The following is a 25,518-nucleotide window of genomic DNA, read 5'->3' as shown; positions in this document are numbered from 1 at the left end:
GCACACACTCACGCATAATTTGATAACTCACCACTGGGAAAAGCACGTACTCCCTGAGGAAGTCCTGAGACATAAACTGAGTGAAGTCCCCAAAGTCAGCTAGAAAACAAAAAACACAGATTTATAATGCGTTTAATTGATTTTTTGCACATGTAAAAGTGTAAAAGGTTGATTAAAATTTTTTTTAGCATTGATGATAACTTAACGATCTTAAGACAGTCTTTCCAAATAACCAAAAAGTCCCCTTTCTCCTTAAAGCTATAACATTCCAAAGGATTCCAAAAATAAATCATAATTGCTAAAATATTTGCCTAGTCCTCTGTAACAAATCTGCTGATGACCACTGAATTGCCAGGTCTCGGAAACACTGCCAAACTTTTATTACAAAATGTGCCAACTGTGACAAAAATTAGATTTCCTGTGGCTGTTTTGGTTGTTATATAACATATTTAGGAAAGCCATTTTCATACAGTGGAATTCATTACTATTTTTATGATGGGAAATAAAGCCTTTAAGCTGATCTTGTACTGGTTTGTGATTTTTTTTCCAGCACTAATTCATTTTAACTGCTGATAAAACTCTTACAATATACTGCTCCATCACCCTCCTCAATGACTCCAAATAGGGCCTGTAAGGTCTTTCCTGCAGGCTGTTGGATAAAAAGAGGTGCGGTAGGAGGTAGCTGAGGATTCTCGTCTCCTGACTGATAAGGGTCTTCCTGATGCTGCTAATCCTAACCTTGGAGCTGGTGATAAGCTAACTGTCTGTTTACATTCCCCCTGAGACGCAAACAGCATTTAGGAGCTAGACCGCAGAGTTGGAGATCGCCCATGAGAGAGAGTGAGAGAGAGAGAGAGAGAGTGAGAGAGAGAGTGTGTGTGTGTGTGTGTGTGTGTGTGTGTATGTGTGTAAAAGCTGATACCATAGGAACTCAAGTGGATGGGGCTCTCCCTGTGGTATGCAGCCATATTAGGTTGTGAAGTCAAGATGACCTGAGAAAGTGTGAGTTTGCACTCTCTCGTTCTCTTACGCTGTCTGTCTGCCTCGGGTAGATTATCCGCATGAGTTGTTTGCGTGCGTCTGTGTGTGTGTGTGTGTGTGTGTGTGTGTGTGTGCGTGTGTGTGTCTGACCCCTGGATGTACTACCTTGTACTGCTAGGCCAGCTAGTCTGATTCCCTGCTCCACTGTGCAGTGAAGACGTCCATCCAACAATTCCTTCTTCACCTGCAAGTAATACTGATACCTGGAGACAAAAAAAAGGGGAAAAAAATCAGATGCTGTAGAGACATCCAGTATAAATAGGCTTTTTTGTGAGAAGTCTCAACATGTTTAGAATGGATGCTTATTATACTGATAAATGCATACTGAATCCCACTAACTTGATTTGGAAATGTACTGGAGTTCATATACGCCAAGGACAAGGTTAGAAAATGCAGTTTATGTGAGAGATGGGTGAGCCAGTGTAAATCAAGGAACACAACATCACAGTTTTTTTTCCTCGTTGAAGTTTGTCTGTTACAGTGACATTGACATTTGACCCCCAAATCTTTTCAGTTCATCCTCGAGTCGCAGTGTTCCAAATTTGAAGGAATTACCTGAGGGCATTCCTGAGATGACACATTAACAAGAATGGGATAGATATTATGTACATGTGAGGTTGTTATGACCTTGGCTTTTGACCACTGATACTCAAAATCATTTGGGTTCATCCTTTAGTCCCAGTGGACTTTTGTGCCAAATCTGCTGAAAACTCCCTCAAGTCATTCCTGAGACATCATGAAAACAGACATGGGACAGCAAGAGAACCCATTGAACAAAATGTCTTCGCTTCCACAGTTGCCACCATTGCTGAGGCATAAACATGCAGTTTTTCACTCTTTTTTGAAAATCTGCCATGTAGATTTTGTGTAATTTCACTGGCAGATAGGTAATCCTAGAGCAGAGTCCTCCACCATTGTAAAATATACCTTTTTTCATGATGGTGAATGGATCTGTGCCAAAATGTTCTTGATAAGTTCTTCCACTATCCAGGTCAAAGCAGACAGACACGAGGCCAAATATAACTTACTTGGAAAAGGTAATGAGTTCTGCCAATTTTTGTTGATGCACAAGCAAACAACATTCCAATTAGCTGCAGCTGTATACAAAGTGTAGTGATAATTAGCAAAGTTAGCATGCTGAAATGCGAAAGCAAAGATGTGAACATTGAAAACATCAACATTTATATCTGATAAACACAAGCGTTGCTATTTGTAAGCATGTTAGCATTTAGCTCAGAGCATCAGAGCAAAAGTGCTGCAGACTCTCAGTCTAGCATTTAACATATCAGACTGCACCGCAGCCCCTCTACCTAATTAACTGACTGCACAAAAAAAAAATCTAAGTGGGTGGTAGCATAGGCAGTCTTATTAGCTTTCAGAAACTCTCCAGCATTCAGTTAGTGGTAAAAGTGATTTTCCCAAATAGCCACAATGTCTCTGAAAACCACTTCTATAAAACTGAATTGGAAAACATGATGTGGGTGTCAGGTCTGTCCAAAGACAGAAAGAAGGGTTGAGCTGGAGGCGTTGCGCATTAGCAACTGAAGGCTTGCAAACATCTATGAGACACCACAGAGGTATATTCTCCTGGTTTGTGCCACAGAAGGAATGCGTCATGACAGTTAAGGCACCAGTATTAGCTGGCTAGGACAATGCCAGAGGAGCCTGTTGCAGAATTCGAGTGAGGAATGAGTGAATCACCTCTATTTGAAATACCACTGACTCATTTTTAACTCCAGAAGGATGCCAATTGTATACCATGCTAAATCTTCAGCTAACAGCAAGCATTTCACATGCAACCGAATGTTGACCCAATGCTAACGAGGGCTGGGTTTGATCTTAGATAGGGTAACACAAGCTTAGAATTATAATTGTTGTGTGAATGTGAGGCAAACCAGGACCAGAGCATTGTGGTTTTAGGCAGTGGTGGTTTTGCACAGTGTAAGCTGATATGATGACACTGTTCAGATTGTTGAGGCTACGGCAGCCCGCACACAATGTGGTTAAATTCCCAAAGCCAAGAAGCTGAAATACACTGAGCTCCTTAGGTTTCTGAGCTCCTTTTGTCCACTTTTAGCGTTGGTCCAACTGGATGTTTGTCTTTTGAAGAATAGAGTGGCCACACAGGAGGAAAGAGAGAGAAACGGTCAGGGTGACTGGGCTCAGCTGCATAAAACTTGCACACCGTTTCCTGTTTGTTGCCATGGCGACCGCAGGGTGAGTCTTTCCAATGTGGGCTGCGAGACAACTTTCCTGACATCTACACACACCAAACCAGAGCGAGTCTTGAGTGGAAGCATACATCAAACCGCTCATGCCAGAGTACACAAACGTCTCTCAGAAAACCACGGCGCTATACATGCTTAGTCACTCGCTCACTCTTCCCCTCTTTCTCACATTTTTGGTTGTTCCTCGATGTCTCACCATAAGACTCCATCTTTTACATCCTAACATCTTTTTATTTTCATATTCGCATCCTCACCCCCTCTCCTTCTCCTCCTTTTCTTTTTTGAGCTCCTCTCAGCATACTCTGGGCCTATAATCTGACCCCGCCCTCCTCCCTCACCCTGTCATTACACCCGTTGGCTAAGCTGCCATTCCGTTCCCGTGGCAACCCTCTAATTAGCCAACCCCAACCATCACTGCTGCAGCAGGGGGGAGGCGGAGCTTGATGCGGTTTTAGAGGGGAGGAGCCTTGCGGAACCCTAAACCTTCAAATGATTGTGGACTTTGTTTTTACAAACGCTCCATGTTTTCCCAACGTTCCCTCCGTACGGGGTCTAGGGAAATGCAGACATTGACGGCGGTTGCTTCTCTGGGGTTCACTGGTAACAGAATGAGGCCAGCGGTGGTGCGGCGGACGGCGAACTGTTGAAATAACTATGAACAAGTGAAAGCACAACAGTTAAAGGCAGTAAAACGAGGTCTTAGTGTTCACCCACGGGAGAGCCCAAACGACAAGAAGCAGCAAGAAAAATGTCTTCAAGAGCAGCGGTTCCCTGAAAACAAACCCACGTCTACTTGCGACAATCCGACGAGTACCTACAGGCCAATTCAAACATAAGATGATTGATCCCTCTCACTTTGTCTTGCTGGAGCCACTATTAGAGGCCCAAAGTTGTAAATTTATTGCATAATTCACAAGATAACATATGAGGATTGTCTGATTATGTGTATTCGAGAGGTTCTTCCCTCCTGTTGACTATATACTGAGCCCCTCAGCTTTGAGCCACTTTATAAAGCGTTAAACAAATTAATTCCCAGAAGGAATTCTTTAGTCATGGATTTACAAAGATTGAATAGTGGCCACATGACATAAATCTAAAATGACAAGTCATCCATTTTGAGATGAACCAGTCATGAGAAGTGCCTCTCTCAGTAAGCCTCTCCACCAGTGACAGCCACAAGTGCTTCAGGGTTGTCCTTTGTCAGGTCTCAATGTCACTTCATATGAGGGAAAATCTTCAAATTTTGCAGGAACATCCATTGGGATTCAAGGATGAACTGAATTTTAGTGATCAAAAGGTAAGTCTCCTCTCATGTTCACAATATGTGCACTATTCTAATTAAGAAAATGTCTCCAGTTGAGATTTTCCCTCAAATTTCGCACAAACATTAACTGGAAATCATGAATATACGGAACAGTTTTGGGGGTCAGAGGTAACTGCCACTTCTAAAAACACCACATCTCAGGAACACCTTCGGGAATTTCTTGTAATTTGTCACAAATGTCAACTGGGACTCAACAATGAACTGATTCTGGTGGTCAACGGTCACTCTGGACTGGTGAATTTCAAAGACATACACAGCCCATTTAGTGTAAAAGGTATGAAAATAAATTAATACACACAAACACTCATATCAATGTCAAATTTGATGATTCATCCAACCATAAAACCTGTTAAATTATGCTCATAAACTGAAAACACACCCTTGTGACTGTGAATAACCAGAGTGGAACAACAGGAATATTTTGCCGTTGTAAAAAAAATACTTTTCTGCACCCATTTGAATTGTATTAACATGTCTTGTACAGGAGTAAACGAATAAAATCCTGATCTGATACTATTTGTTTGATTTGCCCTCAAGTTGCAGTCTAAACGTGGGTAGCAAGCCTTATGTATCAACACCAAAATCCCAGGAAAACAACATTTGTATCACTCTTGCAACACGTACTTGTCAACAAAGACAGTCTTATAACAGGACACACATGCCTGGCATGGATGCACATCAGACTGACATCATCGTGGTGTAATAGCAGGTTAATATACACGGATAAGCATGAGGTAAAGCTTTTCTAACTAGGGGTTTCTTGTGACTTCCACCATGGCAGAGTGCTCTGCTGGCACTCCAGGCAGTCACACACAAAGAGTCCTTTATGTGCCCGAGCATGTTTGAGCCCAGCTCAAGACATGCTGCCAGATGTCCAAGCAGCCCTTACAACAAGCCTGCTAGCATATGTGCATGTATGCACAAATGTGTGTGTGTGTGTGTGTGTGTGTGTGTGTGTGTGTGTGTGAGTGTGTGTGTGAGTGTGTGTGTGAGCGAGAGAGTACATATGCCTGTACTGACCCCTGCCACCTCTGTAGTGGTATGACCCTGACCACCCCTTCAGCTCTGTTATGAGACCAGACGGCTTGTGTGGGAGGCCGGAGGATTTCACTTTGAAATGTGTTGAATCAGCAAGGGGCAACGGAGTACAGCTGTGTGTGTGTGTGTGTGTGTGTGTGTGTGTGTGTGTGTGTGTGTGTGTGTGTGTGTGTGTGTGTGTGATAACTAGCTGAACAAAGCTAGGATTTCAAGGCTGTTGCTGCTGTTAGCCTTGGGGGCTACTGAGGCCAGCTGGTCCCACTCTCGTCAACAGCTCTCTGTTTAGGTTCCTCACTCTCTCTCCTGGGGCCACTTTGCTCCTCTGTCACTTCCACACCTTACACACCTCACCCTCTGTAAGATAATTGTGTTCTGTTGGTCAACTGGGTGAAATCTACTGAAGCGAAATTCAGAGAGAGTTAGTACTGGATATCTGATTACAGCAAAGTATAACAGGTAGTTTGGGATTAGTGCTCTGAATATGTATACACAAATAAAGCTGATTCAGTTTATCCTCTTCTCACTCTCTCTCTCTCACACAAACACACACACACACACACACGAACACTGACACATACATCTTGCCACAGAGTGCATGAGTTAAACCAGTACTATTAGAACAGTTCCTTAATACAAGACACAATAAGGCTACAGTTTATTTTGTCATTACATCCAGTTACCTCAGAAATAAGAGAATGTATTTAAATGTTCTTTTTGGGTACATGTTGACTGTGACTGTGCACTTTATGACTCAGAAAGGTTGAAAACCACTGGTTAGGTATAGATTTGCTCAAGAGATTATTTCAGTTATTGCTCTTAGCCATGTCTGCATTCTGACATTTATATAGATACACATCAAATATGAATATATCAAGACTACTGCTTCCTCTACTACTTCCTCTGACATTTATTTGCAAGGGCACTGTCACCGCATCCTGGACTTAGCCCCCTCATGTCTATCATGACTGGCCTACAGAAATATAAACAAACCTGGGCATTTCTCTTGTATAGAAGGTGGTACCAGGTTGAGTTTCTCATGGACTGGTGCAGCACAATGGAGGTACGTCTGTCTACACAAGCCTGAATGAAGAAGATACAGATCCACCCTGATCGATCACTTACTGGATCATCCCTTTAACACAACTGCTGCTGACCCGCAAAGCAATGTGATGATAACAATAATACTAACTAGGCTTTAACATCAGATTTCTCCTCTATTTTCACCCTTAAGTCTGATTTTACATCACAGTAGTTTGAATATGATGTGTTTGAAGGATGTTACACACTCAAGAGCGAGTTCGAGGTTTGTTTCAAAGGCAAAAAAAAACCGTTGTAAAGCACAAGCCTTTTTAATCCTATCAATGTGTGGAAAGAACAAAACAGTAGAAAAAAAAAATCCAAGCAAAAACACATTTTACACAGATTCTTGTCGGCATACTGAACTGTTGGTTAAAAACTGAGGGGTTTACAGCGGAGTTTGAGAGCCCAACATGTTTTATCTCAATACAATCATGAGCTCACCGTAATCAAATCACAGTAACTGCAGCGCCGTGTTTCCATGAGCGCCGACATCATTACATTACTGTCTTCATTGCAAGATAATTGGATTATTGGCTGAAATATGTAGCCAGAGTGCAAACACAAAAACACACACCAGGTCATTTTCAGAGCTGCATGGAGAGAATAAAGAGGGAAGGAGAAACAGATGGATGGACGGACGGGAAGAGAAAGAGATTGGGTATCAGGTTACACATCAGTCAAACTCTGAACTTCAGAGACATGACCACATTATAAAACTCCCATCACTTTCTCAGTAAATCTCTTTTTACTCAGGGTGACTTTCTGCTTTGTGGCAACAACTTACAATGGCTTTGTTTGAAAAAAAAAAAGTTTTGCCTTATTTAAAGAAAATGTCATATAGTTCTTTTATTTTAAAAAGGAACAGTACAAAAAAAACAATGTCCCTTTAAAAAAAAAACAACCCAAAACCCCAAAATAATCTGTCCTAATCTGAGTTCACATAAAAGCATAAACTTATGCAACTTATCTCTGTGGAGACATAAATATGTATACGTTCCAGCGAGTACGCATGCAGGCAGTGAGCTAAAAATGACATAAATGACATAAACTTGGAGCAAATTCTTGCTGCCAAACATTTACATTCTCTGTCCCTGCTCTTTTTTCCTCTCTTACTCCAACTCCTACTCTTAAATTGCCACTTTTATCAGACAAGCAAAGCTAAAAAAAGAAGTGGCTCTGAACAAAATGAGTCAATATATTATCTACCTTTGAAGGCGCAACTGTGCTCATTACCCCACAAACAGAGGGAGTTGTTAAAGAAAAGTGCTGCTCGTTTCAGCAAAAAAAAAGGCTTTTAATTTGGTAAAACCTTTGATTAAGTCTGGGTAATAAAAGAAGTAGGTTGAATTATTAAAAAGGGTTTGATGTGAAAAGCCTGGGGGAGTGTGTGTGTTCTACAGTATTGTGACTAACTCTTCTGACAGCGCTGCAGCTGGCTTCCAAGAGAGGATTCTTGTGTGTGTGTGTGTGTGTGTGTGTGTGTGTGTGTGTGTGTGTGTGTGTGTGTGCGCGTGAGTGTGAGGTGAGGAAGCTTGTGTGCATATTTGTGCATATGTGAGTGTGAGTGTTTTCTAAACCAGACACCCCCCCCCCCTTTTTCTTTTTAACCCCCAGCACTTCTGCTGGGAGGAATGTGTGGTCCGCCTCCTACGCTGGACGGCTGTGCCAACATTCCTGCCTAAGAGAAGAAGACAAGAAGGGAGGTCGAATGAAAGCAGGATGAAGGGATGAGGAAAGAGAGAGAGTTCAAATGTGTGACTGGAATGATGCGAGGATCATTCCTCTGATAAAAAGAGGTGGGGGTGGGCAGTATGTACAAGAATTGTAAAAGAAAGAGAGGGAGCTTGAGAAAAAGAGACTATTGTTCCTTCAATTGCCCCAAAAGGCCCCATCATAGCCCCTTCACCCTCATACCCCCCCCCCCCACACACACACACACACACACACTATAAAAGCCTGCAGGGGATTCCAGGAATACCTTCCCTTTACCACAGCAGATCCTAGGCTCTATATAACAAACCTGTGGACACATACTCCCGAACCTCTCTGTGAGCACATCAAGCCAGCCACTTACATACATGACTTTATTTGTTGCGTTATAAATACAGAACCTGCATGTCTAGTCCTGCATCACCAAATATGAAGGAAGAAGAAGAGCATCAATGGTTAACACACATCAAACCCAACTCAAGCGTCAAAACGTCAAGCTGTGACCTGCAATCGACCTTTCCCACATCCAGCAAAGCTGCAAATTCACCAGCTCAGTGCTAGGCAGACCTGCCGTGTGTGCGCGTGCACGCACGTGTGAGTGAGTGAGTGAGTGAGTGAGTGAGTGAGTGAGTGTGTGAGTGTGTGTGTGTGTGTGTGTGTGTGTGTGTGTGTGTGTGTGTGTGTGTGTGTGTGTGTGTGTGTGAGTGTCCAAGAGGTAATCTGAAATGACTGTCCACCACCCACTGACCCCTGGATGCCCTTTTCACGTCTAGGTAACATGCACATTCACACTCGCAAAATATGCACAAACACACCCTGGGAAAAAGAAAATGGCTGCTGACGATGTAAATGTACCTGAGTCATCACACATGTTTGATTCTTCACACAGATGTTAAATGCCATACTCAACCTAAAGGTGAAGAATCCTTCAGAAAGCAAACAACACAGCTGCCAAAACCTTATCTTTTCTTTATGTTGCTTATGTGAGTGACATTTTTAGAGGCTAAAAAAAAAAGAATTAAAAAATAGGGGTTTCCAGAAACTATATTTATCAACATTAATCTTCAGTAGCCAAAGAATTATCATCTGCAACTGCATCATTTTTACAGCGTTATATTTATCAGGCCAGTTACAAGTTTAAAGGTCTGAACAAGCACTTCAAATTTCACATTCCACAACAACAGGGGGCAATATATTACCAGAAAGCTGAGCTGTCTACCTTTATTCTATGAAACAAGAAAATGCTTAACTTCCTGAGCATGAATTGCAGGGGAATCACGCCACTGAAATAGCCGTTTCTCATCCTCTCCTGTCATGCTTCCATCACCATATTTTAATCAACATTTGGATTTTATTGCATTTGTTGAAATCAGTGGAAATGGAGGTGGAAGATGGAAAACTCCTTTTGCGATTAAGTTCAAACATTGAGTGCATTTAACAAACATTAAAATAAAAAAGACAAGCATCTGCACTCAGGGTGTCTTGATAAACACGAGTGTACAGAATCTGAATTTTTGGTCTTTGCTTTTCCTCACTTCCTGAAAATTCTCAAATTTGTAATGGGAACCTGATTACAGCTATTTCCCGTAAGTGCATGAGTATGGGCGCAGCTGTCTGGTCCTTAATGCTACTGTGACTCACTGTCACCTCAGAGAAACAAAGAGACATCACATGAAAAGACGGACCAGCACTAGCTTGTCCAGTCTAAAATCATCCCTTTGAGATGTCTCTTTTTCAACATCACCACATTGTACCTCATGGTTTGTTGTCCACCTCTGCATACAGAAGAGACCTATTCTGTTATTACTCTCACCAAGAAGGTCAGTTTTGATTGTCGTTTTTTTCAGAAGGAATACACTGAATTTCATGGAATTATGGCAAACTGAAATGTACTAAGAGGAGAGACAGAAGAGGTTTGGGAGTATGAAGTCAGTTGATGGAGCACATCACTGTAAAAGGAGGTTCTGCTTATAAGCTTTAAGCACGACTGCCATGTTGTTGCTGGTTTACGGGTGGCGGTGGTGCTGTACCTGGTGGCTTCTTGCTCCAACCGGGATACATTAGGAACGTAGAACATGACTCCGAAGAAGAGCAGCGGTTCATTGCCAAACTTGTCCAACTGCTTCTTAAGGGGTTTCTCCAACTCCACCCAGCGCTGTGCCGGGGCCTGGGTCTTTCCTTGGAACCACAGGCCGAAGTAATGGGTCTAGAGTGAGGGCAAAAATGTGGAGAGGGTCAGTGGGCAGGGAAGCATGGCGGGAGAGGTAAAGAAGTGAAATGGTGAAATGACTGGTGAGACATTAAAAGAGGATGAACAAGCACATATTTTCCTTCTAAATCCAATCAAATCTTTGACGTCAGCAGCATAACTCAGTGAATATAAATATTAGGCTGGACTCATTTCCATTGAGATAACACAGAAATAGATCCTATCAACATTTATAAACCAAGTATCTGGCATATTATTCTATCTGGTGATTAATATACTCATCCACAGAGAAGCACAATTCAGCTTCAAAAAATACAAACAAAAACATAATAGGGTCTTCGCCTGAAGTACCTTCAGGCAAAGACCCTAAAAAAAACCTTCGCTCAGTTTGCTGTTATGACACATTACAGCGATCAAAAGGCAATGACTGAGCACGCAAGAGCATTTCATTGAGTTTGTGTCACTGCTAAACACCTGTTTCATCTGTGTGGTTTGACTACAGTCGTAAAAGTTGTCAAAGCTACAAGCTGCAGCTGCAACAACACACACAGACACACACACAAATCTCATCATACTCCTCGCATGTGCATGAACTCAAAGCCTAAGGTGAATAAAGATGGAGACAACATACACACACACACACACACACACACACACACACACACACACACGAAATCCTGAGATGGCATGCATACAGAGGGTAGACAGCCACTGAAGCTGCGGCGTCACCTCGCCGGATTTATAACATCACCGACACCTGGCAAATACCACAACACCGTGTGAGTATGGACAACCACACCGCCTCCTTTCCATCACTTTGTTTGCTGCCCCAGCGGGCGCAGTTGGACACACATATTCATCAATCAGTCCTCAACTAAAGACACTCATTCTCTCTCTGAGCAGAGTACACAAACACACACACACACACACACATACTTGAATGAGCACAGAATACACCAAGTGAACGACATCCTACAGCTGTCTAGACTGTATTAACAGTGAAGAGACGATAGAGATGAATGAACAGCATTGGAGGCGTTAGAAGCAAAGAAAAGGTAGAGAGTGGCATTTTTGGAGTTTTCTGCCAATATCCAATATTTTCACAATTGATTTGCTCACAAATTCACTGATTTTAATACCAAATGTTTGTCTTTATTACCACAACGTTTTGAAAAGCCCCTATAAACCACATATCTTCTGCATTGTTTCCTCATCATGAACAGATGATGAGCAAGGTAGAAGAGGCTTGGAGCACACCAAAATAGGTATATCTCGAACGTGACCAATATCGATATTGAACCAATTTTATCGTGCAAGTATACAAACATGACTGTGTGAGACCAGAGCAAGAAAGTGATCAGAATCAATTCAAAAGAAGATGAAAACATTAATGCTGTCTTTCTACTGAACTATGAATTCCAAACTTTTTTTTTTTTTAACTTGTGTCAAGGAGAACTTTACGAATACTTTTCATAAGCCAAATCAAACGAGCTGACAGATGGCAGCCATGAACTGGTGTGAAGATGTCTCCTCACCTCCCGTAGCTCTAGCCGCTGGGCCACCGCCTCCAGACATTCCTGTCCCGTACTCTCCACTGACAGCGTGCATTCAATCACATTGTTGTCCAGCAGGTGAATCCGTGTCACAAAGTAGTTCTTGCTGAGGACGTTGTAGCGCCTTGTGCGCCTCAGCTTCAGCCGGAAGGGCATAGCTGGCAGCGGGGTCACGGGTTCACGGCTGAGTCAAAGGTCAAAAGTCACTTTGGGAGGAAGCGAGCGAAGAGGGAGCGAGAGAGGGGTGGGCAGGCTCTATGACCTGGCCGCTGCCCTCCTCACTCTCGCACGACGCCAGCCACACCACCGGGTGGAGAGATGCACCCTGGCCAGGCGCTGGCCCATTCCCAAAGATGTCCGGAGAGGAGGAGCAGGAGGACGATGATGAGGAGGATCAACAGGTGCTGTTGAGAGAGATGAAAAACAGTTAGATCACACCGATGTTTTGGATTCTTCTGAACATTTAAACAAGAAGGAAGGAATCTACACGGTGCTCTAATCGGTCAACACCTCTGCTATCAGACTCCCTAAATCCTCGCAAAATCAGGCTGACACGATCACTGGCAATCAGAGCCGCCGTGGTGCTGCAGTGGCAGCGTTTGCAGAGGCAGGAATGGCACAGTAGCAGCAGACAGCTTTATCCTACAGTTATGGCAGCTGTGCTCTCTCCAGCCCCCTGAGGCCCAGCGCTGGGCAAAGCTGGGAGACAGAGGCAGCAGAGATGTAAGGCTATGGATGAATGAACATCAAACAGCAGAGCTCAGACATCCATCTGAACCCAGCAGCTGGCTTTGAGGAACTAATGGAGCTTCTAAGACTCATATCTGACTGTGTGGGAGGCCTTTCCTTTCCTTTTTATCTCTCTCTCTTTTTTCTCTCTCTCCCCCCCCCTCCTCTCCCTCTCTCTCCAGACATTGTAGCGTACAGTGCAGTAGGATAACACTTCTTGTCAACTACTGCTATGAGAGAAAAAGAAATATAGAATGATAGCTGTAAATAATAACAGTTAATGAGCACACAGACACATTGTGGTTTTTAGGTTGGAGCAGGTCTTTGTGGGGAGGGAGCACTGTGAACATTTTGAAGAGTTAATCATCAGTTCTAAGCAGAGAGTTTGAAGTCAGGCTTGATCCACATGAAAAGAGGAATATGTGTTTAAGAGAGTTGACTCCATGAGGGGATTTGTTGCAAAGAATAACACTGCTGGTGTTTTCAATGGGAATGCCCCCATTACACAATAGAGATGACAAATCATAAATTGATGTAAGTAGGAGGAAGAAATGATCAGAATACAGCACAACGGCACTCTAGTGATCAAAAGAGGAGAAAAAGGGGGTGGGAAGAAATAGTGAGGGAGAAGGAGGAGGAGTGAAGATGGAATGGATGTGTTGCTTCTTGTCCTGGACTCTGGCAATATGTTGTTGATAGTCAGCTTGGACCCTGGCCCAGATTCCTCTCTCCCCAGACTGGAAAAACAGAGCACACCTGACACAAGTATGCACCACAAAAAGTGTGTGTTCATATGTGTGTGTGTGTGTGTGTGTGTGTGTGTGTGTCAAGGCTGAGTGAGTCTTGAATGAAAGAGGGCAAAAAGCTGCAAACTGCTTACTTGAAGCCACGTTGTTTGAATCACACATTCTGTGTTTTTTTTTTCTTGGAACAGCCATGCCCCCTCTGGGAGCTGTTTCACATTCCTTACTCCTGAGACAACTCACTATAATGTCGCATCCTCTTCATCGTGTGTTTTTTTATTGGCTGTTCATGCCAACACACACAAACCATGCGAGAAAAGCCGCAACAAGTGAATAATCCAGCAGCAATTAGATGCTCTTTGCTTTTTGGATGTGTGGCCACCATGACTCTAGTTCTTGCTGGACCTGAACCGCAGCCCCTCTGACCCCACCCCATCCCCACCCCCCTTCGCTGACTAAGGGACTTCACAGGCTGACGGCAAAAACAAACAAAAACAACAACAAGTTCCCAAACACACCAGCATGCGAGATCCATGTCAACAAGTACACAGATAAACACACACAAAGACACATAAAGACACATACTTTCACTGTGTAGTGTACAAACATAGACATGCATGAACAGGGCACACCGCAAACACACACTGGAGATCACAACACGCCCACCAGGTTCTTCAGAGGTTAGCCAAAGGACCAGACAGCAGTTAGTGCAACTCTAAACTAGTAATCAGTGGCATGGTTGGGAGTGTGTGGTTGAGTAAAGACAGACAGACAGACAGACAATAGGTTGGGACAAAACTATTCCCTCACACACACAAACGCAGCTGCAACACCACGACAGCTCCGCAGCAACATTCTCTCTCAACCGTCATGTTTATTTCCAGCGTGCAAAAACAGTGTATACGTTTATGAATATGCACAGTGTAATTTTGTGGCACAAGGAGGAAAGCGAGAGGGAAAACTGAAAGGAGAGAGTTGTTTTTCCTTTTTCCAGTGCTAAATATATATGAAACTATTCCCATCTCTTGTTTTGTTTTCATTCTTCCGCCAAGAAAGAAAAGAGATAGAGAAAGAGAGCGAGAGGAGAGGAGAGGAGAGGAGATATGATCATTTGCTGTGTGTTCCCTCTGTTTCCATTACTGTTTGCAGATGTGTTGGATAATGACTTGAGACATTTTTACAAATCAGCCAAGATTAAAGATCTTAAGGATGTCGATGCCTCCAAGTCATTTCATAAAAGGAAATCAGAGGGGATTAGTCTGACTTTGCATACTTTTAAGTGAACACTACATTAATAAAGTTGTGTAGTTGCCATGTGTCACGACACAAACAGAGCTCTGTTCTCACAGAATGGGGTCAGATTCATTTTTATCAAAAAAAATTTTTTACATCTAAATCACAAATATTTTCATCAACATGACACGTTTAGAAAACGGTGGCTAATAATACAGCAGCTAATTTGAACAGTTATCATGTAAACTACTTATGGAGCCCAAAAAATAGTGGACTTGTGTGTCCAACAGCAATATTAGTGACTAAAACTTCCAATATTGATATATATTAGCCAATATTCATGTAACTATTTTTTTAAAATATCAAACTAAAGAGTGAAGGAACTAGCAAAACATCTGCTGTCCTCTCTATGAAACTACCATTCAATCAAGCTAACTATGATGCCACGACGATATTCTGAAACATCATTTCACAGGATTGGACACCTTCATGCTTATTACAACCTGTAATTTTTAACTAATAATTGGCTTTTAATGTATAAAGGTTCAAAATAATGGTTTGCTACTGCTAAGTAGAGATGAACAGTGCTGCTAATGCAAACATCCAAGAGAAAGACTAAACAAGACACCAGGCTTTAAAGTATCAACTTTTCTAAAATCGCGATGATATTCTAATGATCGTGAATACAAGCGGCCGAAATGCGTTTCCTCCGCAGGGTGGCTGGGCTCTTCCTTGGAGATAGGGTGATAAGCTCAGTCATTCAGGAGGGACTCAAAGTAAAGCCGCTGCTCCTCCATGTTGAGAGGAGTCAGTTGAGGTGGTTCAGGCATCTGGGGCCTCCTGGACGCCTCCCTTGGGAGGTTTTCCAGGCATGTCCGACCAGGAGGAGGCCTTGGGGCTGACCCAGGACACGCTGGAGGGATTATATCTTGCAATAGACCAACCAGATAAGCGGAAGACGACGACGACGACGACGACAACTTTTCTAAAATGCAAAAACTAGAGTTGACACCTGTAGGTGTTAAAAAAATGTATATTATTTTGTATGACACTCCATAAAAGTGAAAATGAATTGGCAGAATGGGCTTAGACGCTCCCAAATTAGCTTCCGTTCAATCAAAGTATGAAAGATTTGAAAGTAGCCACAGAGTTAGCTAGCTAGCTAATGTGGCAAATAAGTACGATAAACAGTCAAATTAAAAGAGTCAAATTATGCACTGGAGGAGGACCTATCTGATTACATAGCATCAAAATTACTCCTCTTATCTTCACTTGTGGTCTTCCAGGTCCATAAGTCTTACAAGCACACATATGCCCCAATACAAGAGGGCTACAAATGATAGAAAGCATTTACTTCCAAGGCCAAGGAAAACATTGACCTACTATGGTAGGAAATACCTGAAAAAAGTAAATAAATCGCATATTAAAAAAGTATAGAGGTTGAGAATGGTACAATATTAGATTTGAGGGGTGCTTTCAACTAAATTGATCACTAATTCAGTCAAATTAGCTAACAAGCTTCAGCCACAGGTGCTACCAGCAGATGAGAAGCCTGCTCACCGTGTCTGAAATCAAGGTAACGTTGTTTCATAAAATTACTGACAGTTTGAAATGGTGACTGTCAATGTTGTGATCGTAAACTACACAGTGCTGCAATAGAGAGGCTGACAAGCATAGTAACTGTGGGGGGGTAAGAGAAAGGTAAATTGATGCTGTGTGTTAACAGCTGGCAAAAGGATATAAAACCAGCTAAAAAGCAATATTGACACAGGTTTCCCCCCACAGGGTGTAATGTTTTGCAGCCCGTCACCTCTTTACCCACTCAGGTGCCACCTGAGAATGAACCAAACCAAAACATGCAGTGACAGATGCCCCAGCCAGCCAGGCGGGCGGGCAGTCGTACACAATGAAAATACAAACCAGACTTGCATTTAGTTGTTCACTGGCTCACTAAACACAACTGAAAATCCTGATGAATGAACACAAATTACAGACAGAAAAAGTTGTAAACACAACTATTTCAATGTGCAAACACAGAGTCATCTACAGAGGAACAGAGCTGCTGATGTGTAGTCTCTCTCTCTCTCTCTCTCCCTCTCACTCCCTCCCTCCCGGGGCAGTCAGTCCGTCGCTTTGCTCCATTCACATCGACACAATAGCGGGAACAAAACAGCACTTTGTCGCCTACTGCTAAGACCATTAGACACAGGCTGCCGAGAGCTGAGGACGCAAGTGTAGCATGTGTAACTCAATCAATCTGATCTGTGTTGCTTGTCTCCGTCTCAAATACCACCATCCCCCTCCCCTGCTGTCACACATGAGCGCTGTAGCAAAACAAATGGGTTAAGTGCTTCACAGCCTGTAACTACTCTTCCTGCAGCGTCCTCCTTTTACAGTTTGGGCAACAAGTCCAAACCAGGACCGGATCTGATAGTGAAGCATGCAAAGTCAATTATCTGTATGTTCTCGGAACAAACAATACTCCTTTAACATGCATCAGTTTTGAATTTTCCTGCTCCTCGTTGCTAAAGTTAATCTTAAAAGGATGTGAATGCTGATATCAACAATAATGTTACATGCACAGTATGATAAAGCAATAAATACAGAGACGCTACATGATGGTGTGGTGTAAGGAACCGTGGGGTTTGCTGCTATGTTCATTTTTTACAACGCGTGCAGAAATACTGTAGGTATTGATTATTTTAAATTACATTAGACTTTTTACATGCATCATGCCATTAAATTCCACAAAAACACCTTTGAGTAATGTCAGCAAATATAATGGTAGTTACTTGGAATTGAATTACATCTTTCTGTATTACTATTGATGAAAACAGGAAAGATAATTTTAATACACAGCCAAAAAAGCCAACTAACATCAGCCTGAAAGATTTTTTTCCAAAATTTGAATGTGGAAATGGTCTTAAATATTCATTAGATGAGGACTTATACAAAAATAGGACTGTAACAAAGCTTATGAAAATGCTATTTCCCTAACACAGCTCCAAAACAGTCAGATTTTGCTTCCCTCTAAAAATCTTAAGACTTCATCCTCTTTATTTTGCTCCAACAGTTTACCACCAAACTCAGATAAGTAGTGAGATATTTGCTGGAAACATGTCTCTGAAGTCAACACACACATTCAGCAGAACCCTCAGACGCTAACCTGATTGTGGAATTGCAAAACTGTACAATTACTGGACGTGGACACAAATTTTGAAGTTCTTTTGGTACTTAAAAAAAACACGCACATGGAAAACACACAGTAGTGTCTCTCTCAGGATGGAGTCTCTTCTAAGGGACATCAGGACAAACCTCCAGGGCCTTCTTTGTTATCTGACACCAGTCCAGTCTGTTTCTGTGTGTGTGTGTGTGTGTGTGTGTGTGTGTGTGTGTGTGTGTGTGAGTGTGAGAGAGAGAGAGAGAGTGTGTGCGTGTTTAAGTGTGTGTGTTGGTGTGCACAAAAACATCCAGTTTCCTTACCTAAAAGCATACAATCACACATCCAGCAAACACAAGAAAAAGACAAAGACAAACACATACAGACACACACACACACACACACACACACACACTCTGTCACACACACAAACTTCAGCAGCTGCAAACAGATGGTGGAGCCAGCAGGCCAGACAGTATGTTGAGCTTTTTTTTAACAAGCGCATCTGCTTTTTCACTCTCCAGCTCACATTTTTCTCTCTTCTCGCTCCATCTTAAGACACAAAGAAAGACTCATACATACACACACACAAACACACACACACACACACACGCACAAACACACACACACTTGTCCAGATACTCTCTCTACAAGATGAGAACACGGCGACAAACTGATGGAGCCTAGTGTTCACATAGAGGTGACATCCAGACAGCCAAGGAGCCTCGTCTGTTTTACACGATCACACACACACATACACACGCGCGCATGCACACACACACACACACACACACACACACTCTGTCTCTCTTTTCCTGTCTCCCAATTATTATGCAATACACATGTGAAAACATATCAAAAAGATGCACACAAATAAATCAATATATAGATATATATCAAACACTGTCCAACTGTGTGTTGCATTGCAGATTTTTTGTGTGATTCAAAGCTTTTATGTAAATCAGTGCTGAACATTAAAGAGTAAAAAGTAAATGATATCTGGAAAGTTGGAAAATACCAAGTGAACATAAGTTTCAGCTTCCTATACCTCAAACAAAGAGGCTACATGGTTACAGAGTACAAACAATCACAGTCCATTCATATATCTTCTTTCCGACTTCCATAAATGGGTCTTCCAGAACATCCAGATCATCATTCCTTAGGAATACAGACCGTTAAAACCAAAATTAGGTCAAACATTCTTCTTTCCACAATTCCATATGGACTCAAAGAATCTGATTGATATTCAGCTATGACAACCACAGCAAAATACTGCGAATACTGCTACTGTATATCCTGCTGATGGCCTGGAACTTTCTTAGGGATCCAGGATCTACATTTGGATCAGGATCACCTCTAACAGTTAAAATCAGCTTTTGACATATCCTGCTACAAAATAAGACAGACGCCCTCTTATTTTGATACTCCTCATGTTTATATTGTACTCGGTTTTGTACCTTTCCTCATCTATGTATTGCATGTTTATTGCTATCGTGTTGCTGCTGTAACACCAGGAACGGCTACTTTGCAGGACTAAAAAAAGCTTTCTTTTTTTTCCTGAATCCCACAAACAGACTGTGATCACATTTACTCTGGAAGTAATTAAGCATATCGCGCTTCTCATAACCATACAGTACCAATACGATGAATATCCAAGAGAATATCTGACATGTTTTCCATATCCAAGCAGGTATCTTGATATGTTTATAGATCGATAGGAGAAAAGGCCACAGAAATATCATGACAGTCATTTCTTTCCAACTCTAATGTCCATGTGAAACAGACAGCAGACAACCTCCTCCTCCTCTGTCCTGCTTAATACAACAGCCATGTTTAATCAAAGAGATATTTCAATCGATTGCGGTGCAGATGATGAAGGACAGAATGTCTTTCCATGACGAGACCAGGGGTCACCAGCAGCTCTGTTGATCAGATTTGTATTTTTGAGAAGCGGTTGAACCAGTGTTTTGTTTTTTTTCTCCTTAGGAGCATTTATTTGGTTAATAAAATGTATCATTTCAGCCCTCAGTGGCGAAATGCTGAGCTACAGTCACTGCTGCTCTCCACTGTCTCTGAACCTCAGGATAATAATCTATACTAGGATCCTGATTCAGTAGATGCTGCAAATTACGAAAACTGTAAGAGAGCAGTACGAATGTATGCGGTTCACTGGGTTTTAGGAGACGGTAAGAGATAGTTGATGCAGAGCGTTTCAGCCTAGCAGTGCCGTCCAAGAACCGTCAGGAGAACACGAAGGAGGCGGAGGATCAAAGGAGGATAGAGCTCAACACTGGCCAGAGGTTACTTTTCATAAACCAGGGATTACGCAGTGCTTCCGACTCACTCTGGCTCTTTGGCTTGATGTCACCGAGTGACAGTGGAGGTAGGCTTTAATTTTGGAGGAAAAAAAAAACCAAAACATTGTGAGAACATCTCTGAATGCCTACAACACGCTGGCAATTCCCATCACCTCAGTGACACATTAGATAAGCAAGGACACGGAGGGTGGAGGAGAGAGGAAAGAGAGGTGACATCTGACTTTCTCAGGCTCTTATCATGTTGGTACAGTTGGTGAGGAGAAGGGGAGTGAAGCGTGGGAGGGGGGGTGAGAAAAGACGGAAGGATGGAGGGAAAGAGTGAGCAAACATGGACAGTGAGGCTGATAGCAGCAGCTCTCCACCTCAATAACACAAACATGGGACCATCCACCCTCAGCCACCGCGTCTGTTTCAGCCAAACCACTGTGCTGTTCACATTTTCCATACTCCCCCCACCCCGTCCTCCTCTTGGGAACCACATCACAGTCCCTCATGCACACAAACACAACGCTACACACTCAATCACCAACCAACCGACTGCTTTCTCACAACTGAACCCAGAGGCGCGCCGATAGCATGGGGGGGGGGGGGGTGTTAGAGGCCTATGAAAGCAGCAACACATTGGTTTTGCTACTGTTTACATCCGGCGCTATCTGACACACTCCACTGCTGTCAGGAATACTCGTGCACTCTAAACTTCAAATGGCAAAAAAATACCTCCGCTTGGTGCTTGTATGTAGGACCTACTACAGGAGACGGGGCCCCGCAGTCATTGACAACTCGTCCATCGCACCTGGAAGGTGGAGTGTGGGAGAGTTGGGCAGGTTGTAGCACGCTCTCTTGATCTGTTGCTGTTTGCCGGGATGCCAGAGAGAAGAGAACTTGCACAACTCAAGAGATCCTCAAGGAAAACAGTACACTGGCCACACACACACACACACACACACACACACACACACACACACACACACACACGAGCCAGCGCTGAAGATGATCCCATACACTCATGTTTCCCCTCCGCATACCTGAATTTCAGCTGATCCCATACTTGTTTATTCGACGAATATGAGCCTGTACGGATGTGATGTGATGTCATCATCATTCTAAGACATGAACAAACAAGTACAGGGACTAAAACTATGTCTCAGCATTTTTGGTGGGATTTTAAATATTGCCACATCGCTGACACTTAACTAACTCCACTACTGGGCTACATTCTATGACTCTCACCGTACTGAAAACATTATTCAGACACACACAAGTTCCAACCTACTCATCAGGAATAATTAGCTTGCCTCAGCTCAAGGACGCTTCAACATGTTCTCTGAGGGGAAGTGAGGATCGAACTAGCAACCTAACGTTTACAAGACAGCAACTCTACCACAGAGCCGTGACGTCAAAAAATCAACTTGAAAGTGCAGAAAATTTAATTTCTACCATTTCATTATTGATCTTTTATTTTTTTTTTAAATCAATGTCACGATATTCTCAAACACACAAAATCACGATTACAGTATTACCGTAACACAATTTCATTTTTCTAACAATACCGATGACATCGTCTTTGAAAGGCAGCCATTTATCATACATTTGGCAGTTGGATTGTGTACAACATGCCATCAGTGATTCAGTATCTTATCATCCAGACGTTTTGATCTGCCGTTGCCGCAGCCGTTTCTCCGCTTCATAAGAAGGAAGATCAACCTTAATTATTTCACATTATTCAGGCGCTACACTTCAGGTAGCCCTGTTAATTAGGTTTTCCCTCTTCTCATGCGTTTCTCGGTACCATCTATAATCGCTACCACAATCAAGACACTGAAAATCACTCTCTGTTATTAAAAAGACACAACCCCCTCAGCCCGAAGAGCTTTGACCCGTTATTGTTTCTTTCAAACGAGTTTTTAAATGTGTCAACAATCAAGCAACAGAAACTCTTTCCATAAACATCTGAGGAAGAGAAGAGAGGAAGAGACAAGAGAACGGCGACTGTGAGATTCCACATCACAGAGCTACATTTAGCCCTCTCTATAAAGGGCTGTCAACTCTGGAACACATAACCAATTAAAATCAAATAAATTCTCCTTATTAACTCTTTTATAGCGAACGTTAAGTGCTGAGAAAACTGGAGCGGCACTCGTTTAAAGCTCTCTGTAGTCTAAATCACTCTCAGTGGCTGGTACAGTGGGCGGGCCTGGGTACTGGACAGAAATATTCAATACAGATACTTTTACCAATAGCCGTTTTCAATAGATTGAACGGTGTTTCAGGAAAATTAAAATCAGAGAGAGTTGAGTAATGAAAACATGTCAGCATTGTGAATATGAAAAATACTCTTCTTTATTTTAAAAATATTTGGAAAAATCCACCCATCCATCCATTTTCTATACCACTCATCTGTGTAGGGTCACACTGTGGGTGGGTAGGTGGAGCCTATCCTAGTTGACATTGGGCGAGAGGCGGGGTTCACCCTGGACGGGACACCAGTCCGTTGCAGGGCCATCAGGAGCAATTAGGGGTTCAGTATCTTGCTCAAGGACACTTCGGCATGGTCACCAGAGGAAGCGAGGATCAAACCAGCGACCCTTCGGTTGCTAGACGGCCACTCTACCTCTGAGCCACACCGCCCCTCAAAATTCCATAAATGCTACATTTACCACATGGTTCCCTTATACTAAATGGCAGATGGTGAGTAAAGGTCGAGAGACGAGTAAAACTGGGGTGACAAACACCGACCAACGTTATGCCGGTATTACCAAGCATCCCTAAATTACACAAACTCTCAAAACGGTTTCATAACATGAAAATATAAACCACAACTTGAAGACTGACTCCTCAGGTACAGAAATTTACTATTAAAAGACTAAGCAGCTTTTGAAGCAATTCTGTCAGCATCCACGTGTGTACTTGTTTACAGTGCCTGCCAGTGTATTTTATTGTATTCACAGGTTGCATTGCAGTTTAAAAAGAAATCAGCACCAGTGACAAACTCTCTCTGCAGCGTCGGTGACTCAAACTGCCCCATCCTCCTTTCATAGAAGGAAAGAAAACACACAACGTCCTTGAAGGAATTCTCGAGGTTTTTTTGGCCGTCACTGTAACCCCCGCCGCCCTTTCTTCTCCTTCCCTTCCTGTCCTGCTTGACCAAAATTACAGGTACGTTTGTCTCACATAGCAATCAAATGACTCAAATGACCACTGGCAACAAAAACAATAGCCACTGTTCATTTTACACGATGCAGCAAACACCCATTATAGTCTTACCCTAAACAAAACATACCGTTGGGACTTTTCCTTTTGTTTTGAAATATGAGAGCAGGAAATAAACAACGGCGCTGTGGAAGGAGCTGGAGAACCTGCAATCACTCTCGAGCAGGAATGAGGTGATGAGGAAGAGAAGATGAAGGATACTTTGGACTTTTCAGGCCTTTAAATTCTCCACCCGTGTTTTAAAGCTGCAGTGTATTTCCAAACCACTTGCTCTGGCACCATATAATTTACGCAGCATGCCTTTGAGCTTATAAAGGCAGCCAGATGTGTGTGTGTGTGTGTGTGTAGCGCCTACGCCTCCTGCAGATATGCTATATTCACCTCTGCACCCCCCCTTTTTTTTTTTTTTACAGTATTGGTGCATGCCCAAACACATCCTTTACATAGTTAAACGCTCACACAAACATTTACGCACTGCAGGGTGTCAGCAGTGGAAACAAACAACAAATCACTGGAATATAGCAAGCTGACACACACACACACACACACACACACACACACACACACACACACCCACACCAGCTCATCTGAAACAATTTAAGATTTAAATTAAAGTGGAGGACGGTTTACGAAAGTCACAACACGCTCTTTCTTCCATTTCATTCCTTGAAAATGTCCAAATGACCAACTGAAAGTCCTCTGCAGAATCGTTCCACATCTTATCAAACATTTTAGGAATTTAAAGTAGCCTATCCAGTGGGAGAGGAGGCGGAGGGAGGGGGGAAGGAGGAGGAAGGAGAGGGGGGAGGTGGGGACTTGGCACGAAAATGTTTGGGATCTCCTGCCTGCCCCCAAACATCTACCCAACTTACTGCACATTGTGTCTTGAAAAAAAAAAAGAAGTGATTTCAACAACTTCCAAGAAGCGCAAAAGCGGTGTTGTTGTTGGCGATCATTTGCATGAGAACTCACCCACTGATCCTGCGCTTACATGCCGATCTCTGCTGGAGGAACTCCTCTCTGATCCGCCGCGATGAAGTTCACAGCAAACACATAATCCCCACCAAGAGTTTAGTAAGTCTCCACATGGGAAACTAAAACTTCAGACTCTTCAGTCAAACGAGCGTAACCTTTAACAAGAGAGGAGGGGTGGAAAAAAAAATAGTCGGAAATGTCGTAGTCAACTCGGTCCCGTTTGCTCTTTAGCGTTTTTTTTTTCTTTCTTTCTGGTTTGTGCGAGTTTTTCATGAGCAGCAAAAAAAAAAAAAAAACAACAAAAAAAACAACCAAAAAAATTAAGTTAAAAAAATACCAAAAAAAAAAAAAGGAGAAGATGAAAACAGGTACAACAGTTGTCCAACTTGGCCGTGAATAACAACGACGTGGTCGTCTCTCGCTGGGACGCTTGGTATGTGGTGGCCCCTCCGGAGAGCGGCGGAGGCGTTCAGGACGCGGGGGTGGGGGGTGGTGGGGGGGGGGGGGGGAGAGGGTAGGACATGCTGCATTCCAACGCTGCAGGAAATGTCGGTATCGCAGGTTTTACGTCTCATCAGAAAAGTATAGAGTTGTCGATAGCCATGATGCAGATGCAGAACAACCTACAAACGAAGTTCATAGTCGACCAAACACACAATGTCCTTAATTTGCACCTGAAATATGGATGATTGCCTCTTTTCTAGACTCTCTTGTGAACCGTTTACTCAACACACAACCCCTAAATCAGACCAAATGTATTCTTGTGATCAGGTCACACATTTTAAGTCCTGCTAATGTTTTAACAACAACAGCATCGGCTAATATTATGACAGTATGAAAGTTTGCGCAAAGATTCATTTTCTTCTCTGGATAACTGCACTCTGACTTGTTTCCTATGGTCTCTTTTCAACCCAAGGCATATTTTATTTGTGGTAGGCCTATGACTAATTTTACCCACCAGCGGCGC

At 42.8% G+C, this 25,518-nt stretch overlaps 1 protein-coding gene across 1 annotated transcript in view; it reads right to left on the bottom strand.

Annotated features, from left to right (window-relative positions):
* Positions 1–24,992, bottom strand: part of LOC147242980 (tyrosine-protein phosphatase non-receptor type 14-like) — a 38,757-nt gene extending 13,765 nt beyond the window's left edge. The window contains exons 1-5 of the mRNA XM_086188928.1: positions 24,549–24,992; positions 12,166–12,587; positions 10,452–10,627; positions 1,147–1,244; positions 32–99 (exon numbers count right to left, since the gene is read on the bottom strand). Of these exons, the coding sequence (XP_086045054.1) occupies positions 32–99; positions 1,147–1,244; positions 10,452–10,627; positions 12,166–12,339 (516 nt within the window). The 5' untranslated portion in view covers positions 12,340–12,587; positions 24,549–24,992. The remainder of the gene's footprint in view (positions 1–31; positions 100–1,146; positions 1,245–10,451; positions 10,628–12,165; positions 12,588–24,548) is intronic.
* Positions 24,993–25,518: the final 526 nt, after the last annotated feature.

The sequence above is a fragment of the Aulostomus chinensis genome, chromosome 20 (genome assembly GCF_037954235.1).
Source record: "Aulostomus chinensis isolate RoL2024-O1b breed Wild chromosome 20, RoL_Achi_v1.0, whole genome shotgun sequence".
In the NCBI taxonomy this organism is placed as follows: domain Eukaryota; kingdom Metazoa; phylum Chordata; class Actinopteri; order Syngnathiformes; family Aulostomidae; genus Aulostomus; species Aulostomus chinensis.
This window is presented reverse-complemented; position numbering and strand designations above follow the sequence as displayed.